General features: G+C 51.4%; 7 protein-coding genes across 7 annotated transcripts; 4 read left to right on the forward strand and 3 right to left on the reverse strand.

Moving 5' to 3' along the window:
* Window positions 1-295: 295 nt before the first annotated feature.
* Window positions 296-1,204, forward strand: COCSADRAFT_44949 (uncharacterized protein; the record flags this gene model as incomplete). Its single annotated transcript, XM_007697444.1, has 2 exons — window positions 296-909; window positions 976-1,204. Coding segments are annotated over 2 exons (843 nt in total), but the record flags the coding sequence as incomplete, so codon positions are not given.
* Window positions 1,205-1,664: 460 nt separating this feature from the next.
* COCSADRAFT_33592 (uncharacterized protein) lies at window positions 1,665-3,311 on the reverse strand. The gene has a single exon (XM_007697390.1). The coding sequence runs from the start codon at window positions 3,288-3,290 to the stop codon at window positions 1,899-1,901; it is 1,392 nt and encodes a 463-aa protein (XP_007695580.1). The 5' UTR covers window positions 3,291-3,311; the 3' UTR covers window positions 1,665-1,898.
* An 871-nt stretch (window positions 3,312-4,182) lies between these two features.
* On the forward strand, window positions 4,183-4,927 carry COCSADRAFT_80098 (uncharacterized protein; the record flags this gene model as incomplete). The annotated part of the gene is made up of 3 exons (XM_007698060.1): window positions 4,183-4,420; window positions 4,490-4,806; window positions 4,874-4,927. The coding sequence occupies 3 exons, from the start codon at window positions 4,183-4,185 to the stop codon at window positions 4,925-4,927; spliced, it is 609 nt and encodes a 202-aa protein (XP_007696250.1).
* A 660-nt stretch (window positions 4,928-5,587) lies between these two features.
* On the reverse strand, window positions 5,588-9,566 carry COCSADRAFT_157123 (uncharacterized protein; the record flags this gene model as incomplete). The annotated part of the gene is made up of 6 exons (XM_007698061.1): window positions 5,588-7,236; window positions 7,283-7,832; window positions 7,882-8,365; window positions 8,421-8,475; window positions 8,529-9,503; window positions 9,557-9,566. The coding sequence occupies 6 exons, from the start codon at window positions 9,564-9,566 to the stop codon at window positions 5,588-5,590; spliced, it is 3,723 nt and encodes a 1,240-aa protein (XP_007696251.1).
* A 429-nt stretch (window positions 9,567-9,995) lies between these two features.
* Window positions 9,996-10,904, forward strand: COCSADRAFT_187594 (uncharacterized protein; the record flags this gene model as incomplete). Its single annotated transcript, XM_007698062.1, has 4 exons — window positions 9,996-10,173; window positions 10,230-10,349; window positions 10,398-10,601; window positions 10,653-10,904. The coding sequence occupies 4 exons, from the start codon at window positions 9,996-9,998 to the stop codon at window positions 10,736-10,738; spliced, it is 588 nt and encodes a 195-aa protein (XP_007696252.1). The 3' UTR covers window positions 10,739-10,904.
* A 170-nt stretch (window positions 10,905-11,074) lies between these two features.
* Window positions 11,075-12,638, forward strand: COCSADRAFT_196609 (uncharacterized protein). The gene is made up of 4 exons (XM_007698063.1): window positions 11,075-11,348; window positions 11,403-11,563; window positions 11,667-12,191; window positions 12,271-12,638. The coding sequence occupies exons 1-4, from the start codon at window positions 11,291-11,293 to the stop codon at window positions 12,469-12,471; spliced, it is 945 nt and encodes a 314-aa protein (XP_007696253.1). The 5' UTR covers window positions 11,075-11,290; the 3' UTR covers window positions 12,472-12,638.
* A 50-nt stretch (window positions 12,639-12,688) lies between these two features.
* On the reverse strand, window positions 12,689-14,410 carry COCSADRAFT_80381 (uncharacterized protein; the record flags this gene model as incomplete). Its single annotated transcript, XM_007698064.1, has 7 exons — window positions 12,689-12,729; window positions 12,797-12,816; window positions 12,892-12,996; window positions 13,053-13,308; window positions 13,853-13,901; window positions 13,967-14,223; window positions 14,341-14,410. 7 exons carry the CDS (start codon window positions 14,408-14,410, stop codon window positions 12,689-12,691), a joined length of 798 nt encoding a protein of 265 aa, XP_007696254.1.
* Window positions 14,411-14,531: the final 121 nt, after the last annotated feature.

Raw genomic sequence — 14,531 nt, forward strand, 5'->3', positions numbered from 1 at the left:
CCCCCGCCAAGAGGGCGGAGATGAGGGTCCGGACAAAAATGTACCTTGCACGGTAAGGATTAGATATTGGCAAAGAACGGGCCGAACCCCAACGGTCTCATGTTTCGAGCATGCAAACAACGTTACTGTTGGTGGAGAGGACATGTATAAATGCACGATGTTGGATATTGGGGAACGATCGTAGCAATATTTCGTTGAAGAATACTTCGAAATGCGCTTCCAACTTTCTTTTCTCTTCATCGGCTGTGCTGCTGCGGCATTGGTTCCACAGCTTGGATCACGCCGCAATTCCGGTCCTGATGAGGCCTCTGGCGTCGTCTGCCCTGTCATCTTCGAGGGCCGCATTCCAATCGATGCAACGCTCCAGTGGTTCGACACCAACTCATCCGTGTATGATCCTAATTGGACAAAGGGCCAGAACATTAGCTGGTCTTCCATTCTTCTGTTTCCAAACACTATCCTAGCGCCGTTCGACGAATCCAGCCGCCACAAACCCTTCGAAGTGACTATCGATGACCGTTCCATCTTCAAGGGACGCAGGTCTCCGCCAGAGACCTATATTCGTCGTGCGGGCCTTATAATGCCAGGCGATAAGAATGGTGACCGGGCTGATGCAGCTGACAATGGCACTGTCACTTATCACTGGAGTGTCCACCAGAATTTGGAAAAACCACTCAACTTCTCTCACGAGTATATGAATGTGTGGCATGAGAGGGCCGACTTCACCGGCAATCAATTCACGTTTGTTGGTGGCTTGGTGTTGCCATTCAACGGAGGAAATAGTATTGATACCAAAGAGGAGAGGGAAAAGTGGAGGATCCAGAACAGTGACAAGAAATTCATTTTCGAGACCCCGATTTTGTTCGATCAGTGGCAGAACTTTGCTGTGCAGGTAGACCATACGAAAGGGTAAGCATCCTCCCCTACCTTGAAGTATTCTCCCCATAAAATCAAGATGCTGATATATTCAATTAGCACTCTCAAAGTGTTCTATTCAGCTGGCGCAGCACCTCTACAGCTCGTGACTGAGGCCACTCCAAACAACAACACAGGCCTTGGACAACTCCAAGTTGGAATCCTGAAGAAGCCAACAGACACGACGAATATTGACCTCAACGGATATCAGGGGCCTATTCCATTTCAGGGCGAAGGACAGATTTATGGAGGAGTTTTCGTGGAAACTAGCACTGATGGATGTGTTAGCACGTATGGCTATGACAGCTAATTAGCTATAGCCACTCAATATAGATAGAGCAATGATATTCGTATTATGGATCAGATTGTGCATAGTGAGATACTTGAAAAATCGTAGGAAAGCGATATTACAAGTATGGGGGCAAGTTCCCTCCACAGTGAAGGATGTGGGGCCGGGAAACAATCAGGTTCTTGTCAATAACTGATGATCAGCGCGGGACGTAGATGATACGGCAGGCGCCATGTCAAGACGGTATGGTTAGTGGTGTCAGGGTCGGCAGATTGTGGTAGTCATCACAGGCGGAGTTAATATCAGAATCTGATAAGAGAGTAAAATCATGGAATTGGCCAAGGCAGTGAGGACGTGAAGCGCAAGGTAAGATAGTGCTACAATTGGTCTGTTAGTTGGCTACAGTCTCAACATTGGTTCCTACCTTGCTCTCGGTGAAACGCATAATCCTTATAGCATTACTCTTTCGTTACTTTCTAATCTTATCAGGCGAATTTGCGACTAGAGACTTTACACACGTACTATAATTGTATCAGAATGCCAAAGGACACGGCATGTTACAGGAACATGCAGTATATCCTCGTATTCGCTCTGTCCAGCAAAAAACTGTAGTGCCCGTGAAATGCATCATCGTATTCAGAGAAAGGTCCGATATGTCACATATGTTAAATTTGATAGTCTTCCCAATCATCCCTTACACAGCATGTCTCTTCCTTCCCCCACCCCTTCGCCAATTCCACAGCGCCTCCTGCGCAAACGTGCGCGCAGTAAGATGTCCCCTCTCCTTATTCGCTTCCTCCGTCAACGTCTCAATCACTCTCCCCTCTTCAACACACTGCCACAATCCGCCCGCTATAGCACTTCCTACATCCTCCTCGACCCACTCCCCATCATCATCGTCATCTTCTTCCACATCCGGATTCTTGGCCACTCGCACAGGTCCATCTGTCTTTTGCGCGCTCTCAACGCCGAACTGGCCTTTCCCGAGGCGGTATAGGATCCTTCCTAGCGTTTGGTATGCAATGCAGCGCTGGCTGGAGACTTTACTCCTTGCTGTGACTGCTAGCTCTGGTATTGTGTATCCTGCTGCTTCGGGGGCTTCGGCGTGGTGATGCAGCCCTCTATCGGTCGGAATTTCTCTCGCCACGCTGGGCGCGAGTAGGTTTCCCTCGAAGTCGAAGCGGAGCTCTGCAGGATTGAGGGCGGTTTGGGAAGGATGGTATGGTGATTTTTCGTCGGAGGGATCGATGGGGGACATCCAAGATAGCTTGGAGGGATCGTAGGCGAGGTTGGGAAAGTATTTCTCGTGCAAGTTCTTGAGAAAGGCCGGGTCGTTAGGGTCGAGATCGGGCGGTTGTGGGGGTCGGGGAAAGTGTATTGAGTCGTCTGTTTGCTGCTCTAAGGCGGATTTTATGGCGTCGGAGGAGGGTTCGGTGGCGGATATGGAGGGGGAAGTTGTGGATTTTGGCAACTTGGACTCGTCCACAGGTCCTGACGCTGCAAAGGAAACTTTCTTCGTGCTCGTAGATTTGGTCTGTATTTCTTCTTCGGCCTTTTCAGTTGCGGGAGGTTTTGTTGCCGCAGGCGCTGGAGGCTCAACATCAAAGTCGCGCTCATTGCTTCCCTGGTCGATATTGGACCGCAACAGCAGCTTCTGTAATAGAGCAGGATTGAGACTTGCCATGAGCTCTTTTCGCTCTTGCTCAATCTCGGCATCAGACATGGCCGCGATGGTTCGCCTATTTTCCTCATCGATGGCTCTTCGTTCCTCGTCTGGGTCTGGGGCAAAGGCGCTCCGTGGGTTAGGCGGAGGTGCTGCGGCAGCCTGTTTTTCCTTTGCAGCGCGCTGCTGCTTAAAGGCAGATACTCTCGGTGTTCGTTTCTTGTGTGCTGGGAAACCGTTCACATTGGGCTTGGGTGAGGGCGCAACTGGGGGGTTAGCTGATGATGAATCGCGCTCTTGAATATCGCCCACAAAAGCGGGGAATGAGGGCATGGGAAGCACATTTTGTTCCTCTGGCTCCAGTTTCTCGACTGCGCCGGTATCAAAGTTGAGATTGACGCGTTCGCCTCTTTGAAACTCCATGGTGGCTGGCACGGTGATGTTGTGGTGCAGTATCGTATGCAAAAGTTCCCTAGTGAGGTGCGGGATGGACCCTTGCATGTGGGGCGGCTCGTCATAGCAGCCAGCGCGACGTCACGCTTCACGTCTACTGCTGTGTTTCTCAACCCCACTGTGCCCCAACCGCCCAGCACATCTGTCTAGCGAATCTATATGGAGTAAGCATGCGTTCCAAATATCAATGCATTAGTATTCCCGTCATGCTCGTAAATTTCATCTGGAGAGTGTAATGGGATGTACATCCCATCGACAAAAAAAAGTGCTACACGTCCGTGCTAGTAGTGCCACAACACCAAGGTGACGCAACCTTGATAGTTCCCAGGTTTGCACCTGTGCATCTCAGTCAAAACACATTTTTTTCAGATAATCTTTTGTGAAAATGACTCCTCCACCTTCACAGAAGAGATCACTGAATTCGCATCTTGATACTCCAACGCGTGCTCGATTTTTCCAAGCTATTGATCAGCGTGGAGATAGGACTAAGCGCGACATCTACCGCGACTTCAACATCCCACATACCACTGCATATCGACTCCTTCAGCAGCGCAATAAATATGGAAAACTTGCTGACTGCCGCTCAAAACTTCGCGAATACAAAAAAGAGCATGGAGGCATTGGCTCTGGTCGGCCGCGAAAGGATTCAAATAATAATACTCCACAGCAAATGCACAATGCTCCACAGACTATTGAAACAAGAAAGGTAGAACAACAAGCGGCCCTACCCCGCATACCCCACGTATCCCACCCTCAATCCCTACCGCTTGGTCGCTCGTCGACTCTCCTCCCAAATCTCTCCCAAACCCTCATCACTAATCCCACACAACCCTCCCATTGCCTCCCACCAAACCCACCAACAATGTCCTCCTCCAACCCAAACTTCCCCCCAGCCCCCTACGAATCCGGCACACACATCGCCCCTCCTCCGCGCCCCCCCTCCCCCGCAACCGCGGGCTACAGCCTAAACCACTTCATGATGCGCATCAAAGACCCGCAAAAGACACTACGATTCTACTGCGACTGCCTAGGCATGCACGTCGTCTTTATATTCAATGCCGGACCATGGGTTATATATTATCTCGGAGGGCGAGACGTGAGTACGTTTATCCTCACCCCTCCCCCCTTCTTCAGCAAGGCAGTTGGAAAGTAACAAAGACGACGAACAGATATGCAAAACATCCGCCAAAAACAAGGCCTCCTAGAACTCTACCACATCCCCGCCGACACCTCTACCCCCTACGTCTCCGGCAACGATTATTCCGCCCCGGGAGTAGGCTTCGGGCATATAGGTTTCACAGTCCCCAATGTAGATGAGGCGACGAAGCGCGTGCAGGAGTTTGGGTTCGAAGTTATTAAGCCATTGGACCAGGCGCAGGAGCACCAGATGGCGGTTCCCGACGAGGTGGTGGAGGGGAAGTGGGGGGAAGTGGTGGAGGGGTATAAGAATGTGTTTAGGCAGCTGACGTTTGTAAAGGATCCGGATGTGAGATTATCTTTTCTTCTTGTGAGAAAGACAAGGGATTTGAGAGTGTAAGCTGACGCTGATGCAGGGTTATTGGGTTGAACTTATTCCGCCAAAGTTCAAAGCGCTAGGTGAAGAGTAAAGAAGCGTGGGACTGGCCAAGGGGAAAAGGACTCGTATATTCATGCGTGGCCCTACAGGTGAGTTGAGTGACTATCTAGAAGCGCATTTCTATGCTACGCTGACATGAGTTGAAAAGAAGATATCCCATTTGCATCAACCCAGATAAGCGACAAAACTTGACAAGTACAAGAGCCTTGGAAATAAAGAGCAAAACTTGAGCGGCTTCAGAATACCATCATCACATACGTTACCAGCCCATCTCGCATCGTCCACCACTCTATTCATGGCCTCTACATGCTATGTTCAGTCTCAAAACAAATCGGAACATGATTATGCATTACCTCTTCCTCAAAAGTGTGATTAGCACTGTTCAAAACTGCAAAGTCCATCCAAACCCCCCTCCTACATACAGCAAACCAAGTTTCACTCCAACCGAAGCTACACACACCCACTCCTCAGCCTCCTCGGGGACCCCAACATGTGACCTTGCTTTCTTGACCAGGCATGCTAAACATGTGCCTGTTTTCTTTCCGGCAAGAACGCAGTCCTATTTCTGCGAGTTGTGTGGTTACACAACGCACATGGTTTCATGATATGTCAGTGGGAGATCGATGAGGACGAGCTGCCATGTCAGTGCCATGCAAGCGGAGAATAAAGGGGTATAACGCTCTAAAAGAGCTCACACCTTCTCTATACCTTCAATGACTGGCGCGTTTGTCGCGTCTATAGGCTCCAAGTCTGGCAACTCATCATCTGCATCGTCGGCGACGTCCTTCATCTCAATGTCTTTTCTCTCCACATTGGGTTGCTCAGGGTGTCGACACACAGCCTCTGTGTACTGTTCTGCCAGGTCTGCCCGAACATACACCACACCCGTGCTGACCTTTGGCCTCTTGCCTTCCTCTTTCTCCAGGACCGCACTCTCATCTTCAACCTTTTCCACTCTGTCATCGTTGTAGCTTCGCCATTCCTTGTTCTGGAAATCGTAAATGTAGATCCAGTAATGTCCGCCCTTGACATCTCCACGATGTACAAACACGGCATGTAGTCGGTAGGGGACCGAAGTGCAGTCACGAAAGACGTTGTTGATCTCGGATTCCAGCGTCGTCATCTGCTCATCAATACCCGAAAGTTCCAATGCGTAATCAGAGGCGCGTTTGTGGAGAGTGTCCGAGAGCTCCGGGGGAGGTGTTAGCAGGCTACCTGGCTGGTCTTGGTCTTCGAAATTGTCTGAAGACAAGCTCTGGATAAAATCACTAGTAGCGTCAAGGCACTCCGGTAGGTTCATACCCTCGATTCCGGTAGTTTGCAATTTTGTTCGCTTTGCATCCAGCTCTCGTAGCTGCTTCTGCTTTGCCCATTGCGCTTTGCGGAGTTCCAACAGCTGTGACTCGTCTAGCGTTGGTGTTCTTGCCAAGTAACGGTCGAGATACATGGTCTTTTCAAGACCAATATGTGAGTGGTCGTACACCGGTTGGCCCTTTTCGTACTGCAGCCGCTTTACGTTGATGATCTGGATGGGCGCGGCCTGTTCAACGTAATCATACCTTGTACCACCACCGCCTTCGATTTCGCCAAGACCGAAATCCTCGTCCAGAGTAGCATAGAGCGAGCGGTCGCGGCGACCAGTAGCAACAAGGAAATGGTCTCGGAGCTCTTGGTTCTTCTGGACTCCATCTGGTTTCTCCATGACTGTCGTTACGTCGCCAAAGAAGAGTTTCTTGATAGCATCTCCTTGCTCGCCTTCGCGCAATACGCTATCACCAGTGATTGCACAGGATATCAAATCGAAAATGTTCGCCATAACCTCTGCTGCGTCTTGCTGTCGAGCACTCTCTTCAATTCGGCCGATTTTCGTGCTTGACTGAACAGCGGATTTGGGGGCGGGTTTGGGATCTGCTCGTGGTGGGACTGGAGGTGGCCGTGTTGGCGGTGCAGGAACATCATTTCCACCCTCTTTTGTAGAGCCATTCTCATGGCTGGGAGCATCCTCCTTCATCTCCGAGTCTGTGGGATTGATTGCCGACGTATCGGTGTTGTCCATAACAGTGTCTGTGGAATCAATCTCGTTCTTGTTGATGATGGATCCGGCAGGTAGTTCCACGGGAATCAGCTGGTCCTCAGCGGGTGGCAGCATAGGGCCGCTGACCACCGCTCCATCAATGGTACCGAGACCTACGCCTGGAACGACATCTGAGTCCTGTATCTCTGCTTCTTCGGAAATGTCTGATTTGCATAGTGCGAGTGAAGCAAGGTCGATTTCAGGTTGCACGGTGTCTGTGGGTGCTTTGATCATCCGCTCGAAGAAGGCCCGCAACTCACGAACGACTGGACAAGGTTAATATAGATTTTCGTGGATTTGAAACATACTGACATTTCTGCGCAGTCAATACCCTTTCCGGGGTGACTGCCATGCGTCCAACCTTCTTGTCTTTTAGAGCCTCCGGTGAGGGATCTTGTAGGTGATCCTCACAGTTGAGGATAAGGTCCCGTAGGGGTTTGATAGTGAACAGAAATTGAAGCACGCTATTCAGATAGCATGTGTTGCCAATGTTGCGGAGACCGACGGGCCATGATTCGAGAGGATAGTTGTTGCGCCGCACTACAGTCATGGGAGCATTGGCAGGACGGTTGCCGAATCTTTGAGTCTGGTCTTGCTGGATGAGCGCATGCGCTTTCTCCATTCTCGCTCTCTCACTCGTGCCAAGCTCGTAGGTGCTGAGCAGAGAATCTAGCACAGCTGGATCGAGCGCAACGCTTCGATCAGAAACTTGGAAGTGAGCATAGGCATCGCCCAGGTCCATTTCCGGTTCGGACATGGTGCCGAACTTGAGAAAGTGCTGTAGTCGTTCGCTTTGCCGGTGGTCCGCTATAATCTGCAGTGCTTTTTGTGCGGTTTCTACTTCTGCTGGATTGTCTTGAGTCTGGTGCGCATCAGCGTTTGTTCCAAAGCAATCAGAATTGTGCACGGACCTTTAGTGAGTACATGGTCTGGACAAAGTCATCCGCTGTGGTAGGGTCAAGATCAAACCATGACATGGCTTGGTCGTAAGTTTCAATAGACCCTGCCGCTTCTGCCCTTATCCTCTCACTATCACGCACGTCTCCGAGAACCCGCAACTGCTTTCGTGCTTCCTCGGCTTGCAGAGGGCTGATATCAGATAATCGAGATTTGAATGAACCAATAATGTGCTCGTCGCCAATGACGCTCGCATGCGCCGGATTGATGCCAAAGTACTGATATGCGCGCTGGGCGTCCCGCTTGCTGATGAGTCCCTGAGAGGCCAACAGGGCAACCTGGACCCCAAGTGTCTCACTTTGACGGCCCGCAGCGAGATCCTGCAAGCATTCAAAATAATAGTCTTTGTTATCAATGTCTACAGCAACTTGACGAGAGAAAGCAAAAAGAATCAGCGAATCGTCAAAGTCAGCCAAAGCGCCTAAGCTAGCATAATAGCTGTTTAATGTCAGCATATGAAGATACTTGATTAACTTCAAGGCAGGATACGCACGGGTGGTCCTCTTCATGGCTTGTGCTGCGGGTTTCGCGGCCCTTTGCCTTTGCATCTAGAGAATCCATCAGTATCAATATAAAACGAGACGCGTAGAGTCAAACTTACAATCTGCACAGGCCAGCACTCTCTCGAGCTCGTCCCGCGAGGACAAGGGGTGCATGGGCTGGTGTCTGCAGTTTGCACGTTCATTTTCTGGCACGCTTAGTATTATGGTGTTGAGCTCGTAGCGAGCGTCTTCAATCTTGGTCCGTAGGGTGTATTCGAGGGGATGAGCAGTGTTCTCCGGTCTAGGGAGGTACCATGCTTCTATTAAGGTGCCCTCCTCGTCTTCTTCTTGTCGATTCTCGAACCCCAAACGCCTCAGGATAGAGTCGCAATCACGGCCAAAAGTTTTTAGAAACTTCTTGTTGAACAGGGGAATGCGCGCCTTGCCCTTTGAAGGGTTGAGCGAGTCTTGCAGATATGTGTTGAGGTAGTCGGGGGCATCGACTCTGCGGGCCATGACTGGGTCGGCTCGATCACCCGCCAAGTGCTGCGCAACCTCCCATCTCTTCCTGAGTTTGGCCTGGTTGGTCAGAGTCTCAATGTCATGCTCGGAGAAGACTGGTGGCCTCATGCCGATGCGGACGTGGAGTGAGCACTGAGGCGCTGAGCAGCGGAAGGAATAGGTCCGAGACGGCAGTTGAGCTTCGAGGCCGTTGATGCCGTTGGAGCCCTCCTGGCCCTGGTAGAGAAAGTGGTGCAAAGCATAGTCTGTGTTCCCTCTGCCACACCACTTGCTCTTGCCATCATTATTGCGGTGGTCGGCGACGACATCAACATGCCAACGGCACTTTTGGCAGTAGGCGGCAACCTTGTAGACGGTGTCGGTGTCTGGCTCGCGCTCGGGCTCGACGGGGATGGACTGCTTGTCCTTTGTGAAGAAGTTGTGTCTGCAGTTCCTAAATGGCACGGCGGCGACGGCTGCGGCATTTGCATCGTGCTGCGGCGGCGGGCTGGTCAACAGGTTGCGGCCGGCGCGCTCTTCATGGCGGGGGTCGTATGTGAAGAGGTCCTGGAGGAGCCGTGGCGCTGTCTTGCCTGTATCGCTCAAGTTAGCATGTATGGGTGGGCAAGGGGCAAAGACGAGGTACCGGGCGCCATGGCTGCTACAGGCCGGGCGAGACAGGCAGAGAGATTATGTATGGGTGGTGATGGAAATAGATCAAGTGCACGAGACGAAGCAGGCCAAGTAGAGCAAGCAAGCAAGAGGCGTGGATAAACGGTTCATCAGGTAAGCATTGTAGGTGGCGGTTACCCAGCAGAAACACACAAGGGCACGATGACCTAATAGGAGTTCTGAGAATGGTATACACGAGCAGCACAAGCAGCCATTGCCTGTCATGCCCTCGCGATGCTGCGACACTCCCAACCGACCTGGCGCGCACGATGATGCAGTGCCCGCTGCCGGGGAGCCCTGGCGGCCGGTGCCAAGACGCTTAGGCCCGCCCGCCGCCTGCAACACCAGAGACATTGACATCGTTATAGCGAGAGCTTCGACGACGACGACACCGACGCCCCATTCCGCCCGCCATGGCCGCCCACGACGCCACCTTCCACCCCCGCGATGCCCTCGCAAACACCATGAGCACCATGATCCAGACAACCGCTGTCGGCGCCGTTGTGGCCGGAGTCCAGAACACTCTTCGCAAGCAGAATGTCGGCGCCATGGGTATCCTCACCCGCTCGGGTGGCATCATTGCCCTGTACGGTTCGTAGCTGCTCAATTGCCATTTCGCCTGCTCAGCGCCGCTAATTGACCTGCAGCCGGTGTCGGAGCTACGTACCAATTCACCCTCGACGCGACTAGCAACTTGCGACGCAAGGACGACTGCTACAGCGAGGCCGCCGCTGGTTTCGCCGCTGGATGTGCCCTCGGTGTTGCCAGTACGCACAGCCAGCCCATATGACCACTGCCACGCTAACTCGTCCCAGGGCGAAGTCTTCCCTTCATGCTCGGTGCCGGAGCCGCATTCTCCACCGTTCTCACCGCGTTCCGATACACTAACGGTCTCCGAGGCGTCGGGGACATCAGAGAGCAGGTCAATGACGATGGCGAGGTTGAGCGCAGGGAGGAGCTGAAGAAGCTGCGCAGGCGGCCACTGTCCGAGACACTGGAGCAGCTGGGCGAGGGACGAGGTATGATGCACGCCAGCCAATATCTACGCATCATAAGACTAACTCTACCAGGAATCTATGGCCCCGGCTATGAGGAGCGGAGGCGGCAGCGATTGCTAGAAAAGTACGGCATTGACGTCAAGGCAGCCCCGGCGTAGGCTTAGAAACACCATCTTTTTCTTTGAGTTTACAGGTTCAAAATACCCGATTGCCAAGACTCGGGCTGCGTCTGGTTTGTGTACATACTACGTTAGCAATTGAGGCATTGTCGAACTATCCGAGTTATAAATTTTGTATTAGCATGTATGTCTGCGTTGCTCCACTAGCCATGCCCGCCTTATCCTACGTCGGATAATGCGCGAAACGCTATTGGATGGAACGCGGGGTAGCTCCTATCCCACGCGTTCCCTCCTGTCACCTACAATGCATGTACTGTAGGCTAGTATTCAAGCAAGCGCTTGGAATCCAATATCTTCCATTTTCAAATAGCATCTTGCATATCAAATTCGTACTAATTTTGATACGTTCTGCATCATGTTCATTCCCAATGCGATCCGCGTACCACCCCACCATCTCATCCCTTGACGCTCCAACACCATCTCTCACTAACCCTCGCTGCCTAATTGACGGGCGCTGGCTTGCACCTTGTCTCCTTCCTTTTGAAAGCCACACACCATCATAGATACAACCGCCACACTGACCCTCCCACAATGTCCGAATCCAACCTAAAAGAAGCCTTTTACCGCAAATTTCAAGACGATGTCGCATGTAAGAATGACGCTGCCGTGCACTCTTTGCAACGCCCCTAACATCCCAGCGCAGCCCTTGAATCACAAATTTCTTCCCTTCCGGACACACAAGCTGCAAGCCACGAGCGCAACGAAGCCATAGAGCAGTGTCTAGCGGGTATAGATCGCCTGTCACACGATGTCATGGACGCGTCGAGTTACTTGCCTGCATATGACCAGCGGACATATAGCGAGGTATGAAAGTGCCAATCTGTGAAAAGAGAAAATAAACCCCGAATAGAAAACAAGATGACCAAACGCTGTAAGAAAAACTAACACACGAACGCATACAAAATAGGCCATAAAATCTCTCTCCGAAAAACTCCAAGCCATAAGGAACGCCTTTGACCCCCCCAAGAAGTTCAGCTTCAAAAATAAAAGGAAAGAAGCTGCAGCAGCATCTAGCACCCCAGCACCTGCTAGAGAACTACCAAGTACTTCCATCCCACAACCACTCCAACAAGACGACACCCCATCCGATCTCACCCACAAATCCTCAACCCGCATAACCCTCGCCTCAACTCGCTCCACCACAAACTCGCCCACAGTATCCCACCTGACCAGCTGCATCGTCAATCTCACCACCAGCAAAACACCATTCGCAACCCTCTACCTCCGCAACATCGAAAATACCCTCATACTCTGCGGCCACGTCGCAGGTCCCATCCACATTACGCACGTAACTAACAGCGTAATCGTGACATCGTGTCGCCAGTTCCGTATACACGATAGCAAAAACGTAGATATCTATCTGCACAGTGCGAGTCGCCCGATTTTCGAGGACTGCGAGGGACTAAGGTTTGCGCCGTTGCCGAGGTGTTATGTAAGTTTTCGCCGTGTGAAAAGAATCACGAAAGTAGAGAGTTTGGGGATGGATGATTCAGAAACTGACCAATGAACAGGTTACGCATCATATATCGGAATCGCCGAACTTGTGGGACCAGATTGATGATTTCAAGTGGCTCAAGGCTGAGCCGAGTCCTCACTTTAGCATCATCCCAGAGGATAAACGCATTCCCGATCACGTATGGATCAACATAGTACCAGAGGAAAGGGGTGTCTCCTTGCAAGATATCTTAACTGCTGTCAACATCCAGCCATGACATTCGTCCTCGTAGCAAGACAACAAGTTTCACTCTTTGTAGAGATCTACGATCACAATCACGATCCATCACACAAAGTCTTCAATAGTCTTAGTAATCGTATCGTAGATGACGTGCTACTCTAATGACGGCTACCTTAACTGCTAAAATATCTGCAAAAACCTGTGTCAAGCTAACGAACACTTCCGAAAAAGATTATGCCACTGTCCCGTTACCCCTAAGAGCACCTCTTCACTATGTATACAGAGCCGGGATGCTCTAGAATACGGATCATAGTTGATGCAAGAATATCCCATCTCGCCGACTCCCTATCACATAAACATACCTTCCTCATCATCTATGAGACTATATGAACACGTCACTTGGCCGACCTATGCCCGGCTGGCAAGGCAGAGAACCAGGACAATCACTGTGCCACACCATCTCCCTGCGCCAATGCGATGTCCTGTGTTGAACGGAACCTCCATGTAGCTGGGCGAAGGGCCAACAACCGATCCATTTGCGCTGGCGTAGGGGTATGGGTACCTAGTTGCAGAGTAAGCAAGTGTGAACATGATGCAGAGTGGCTCTGAACAACTTACCCAGATCCAGAAGGACCAAAGGAGACGCCCGATGGAACATATGTAGGCGCTGTCTGAGCGCTGGTCTTGGTGTAGTTGCCGAGACCACCAGAAGAAGTCGATGCAGTAATATAGGATGTGGACAGATACACATGATAGCTGGTAATCACATTCGTGCTCTCTAGTACAGTGGAGCTGGGGTATGTTGGCGACCAAGGGCTGAGAGAGCCAGATGGTATCATATAACCGCTCGAGGATGGCCAAGTCGGGGAAGGAACTGTGGGAGAAATTGGCGCAATAATGCCGCCTGACGAGATAACGTACACTCCCGAAGATGAATCTACAAAGCTAGTCCCTAGGTATGATACTATAGAAGAAGCAGATAGTGTATTGGTATTGCTGCTCGATGGCGTGGCTGTATAAGACAGAACATAGCCTAGCGTTGAAGTAGTATCGAAGACATGGGTAGGGACCGGGACGAAATCAGACGTTGAGGTACTTCCTAAGCTACTTGGAGTGTTGGGGCTAGGGTATGAGTGAGAGGCTACTGACGAACTATAAGTAGCAACTGAGCTAAAGTTTGCGTACAATGGGACTACCGAGACGGCAGGAAGCGAGACGTACGCACTTGAATCGCTAGCGGAGCTCGAGCCTAGCGAAGATACCGAGTATGAGGTACCAACAATGTCCGTGATTGAGACCGACGAAGTCGGACTGGAGATGCTTGCCACCGGAATGCTTGTGGCTGTGTATGAGCTTGATGCACTTAGCTTTGGGTCGGGAACGTGGCTGACTGATACGGACGGCTGAGAAGGTGTAACGGACGGTAACACGTAAACACTTGAAGAAGTGGCCTCTGTAGTCAACACGCTGGTCTGTGGAGAGACACTGACACTTGGATACACAGAGATGTAAGAACCTGGTATCATGCTAACCAAGATCCCTGGCTCAGTGGGATAGATCGAGCTGGTAGTTGGCAGAGTTGTAGTAGCAGAAATCGGAGGTCCGTACCCAGAAGGCGTCGAAGAAAGAAGGCAGACCGTGGTCGTGTCGGTGACGTGGATGGCTGAAGTCTGGACCTCGGTGGTATAAGGAGGACATCTCGCAACATCGGTGCAGATCTCGTAGACCAGGTGCGTGGACGTGACCATGACAACAGTAGAGTGTGTGTCGTTCAGGGCACGCTGGCCATCTAGTGGTATGTCAGATATGTTGCATTATGAATTAGAAGTGTGATGATCTCAAGGAGGAAGTGAAAGTCCGACAAGGTGGCTACTTGCAAGGCAGTGTGTTACTGAATAATACTTACGAGGAGCTACAAGAGACTGGAATGCAAGTGCAGCACCTCCGAAGAGGGTGACGAGCTGGGCCAACTTCATGATGACGGAGAGAGTAGCCGGAGGAGCGAGAGGGGTTCAGAAGGTGTAGTTGATGGGCAAAGATAGCAAAAGACCAAAAGACCTGAGCCGATTGCTGGGGGCGGGCGGACGGGCGGTAACG

Source organism: Bipolaris sorokiniana (genome assembly GCF_000338995.1).
Source record: "Bipolaris sorokiniana ND90Pr unplaced genomic scaffold COCSAscaffold_2, whole genome shotgun sequence".
Lineage (NCBI taxonomy): Eukaryota > Fungi > Ascomycota > Dothideomycetes > Pleosporales > Pleosporaceae > Bipolaris > Bipolaris sorokiniana.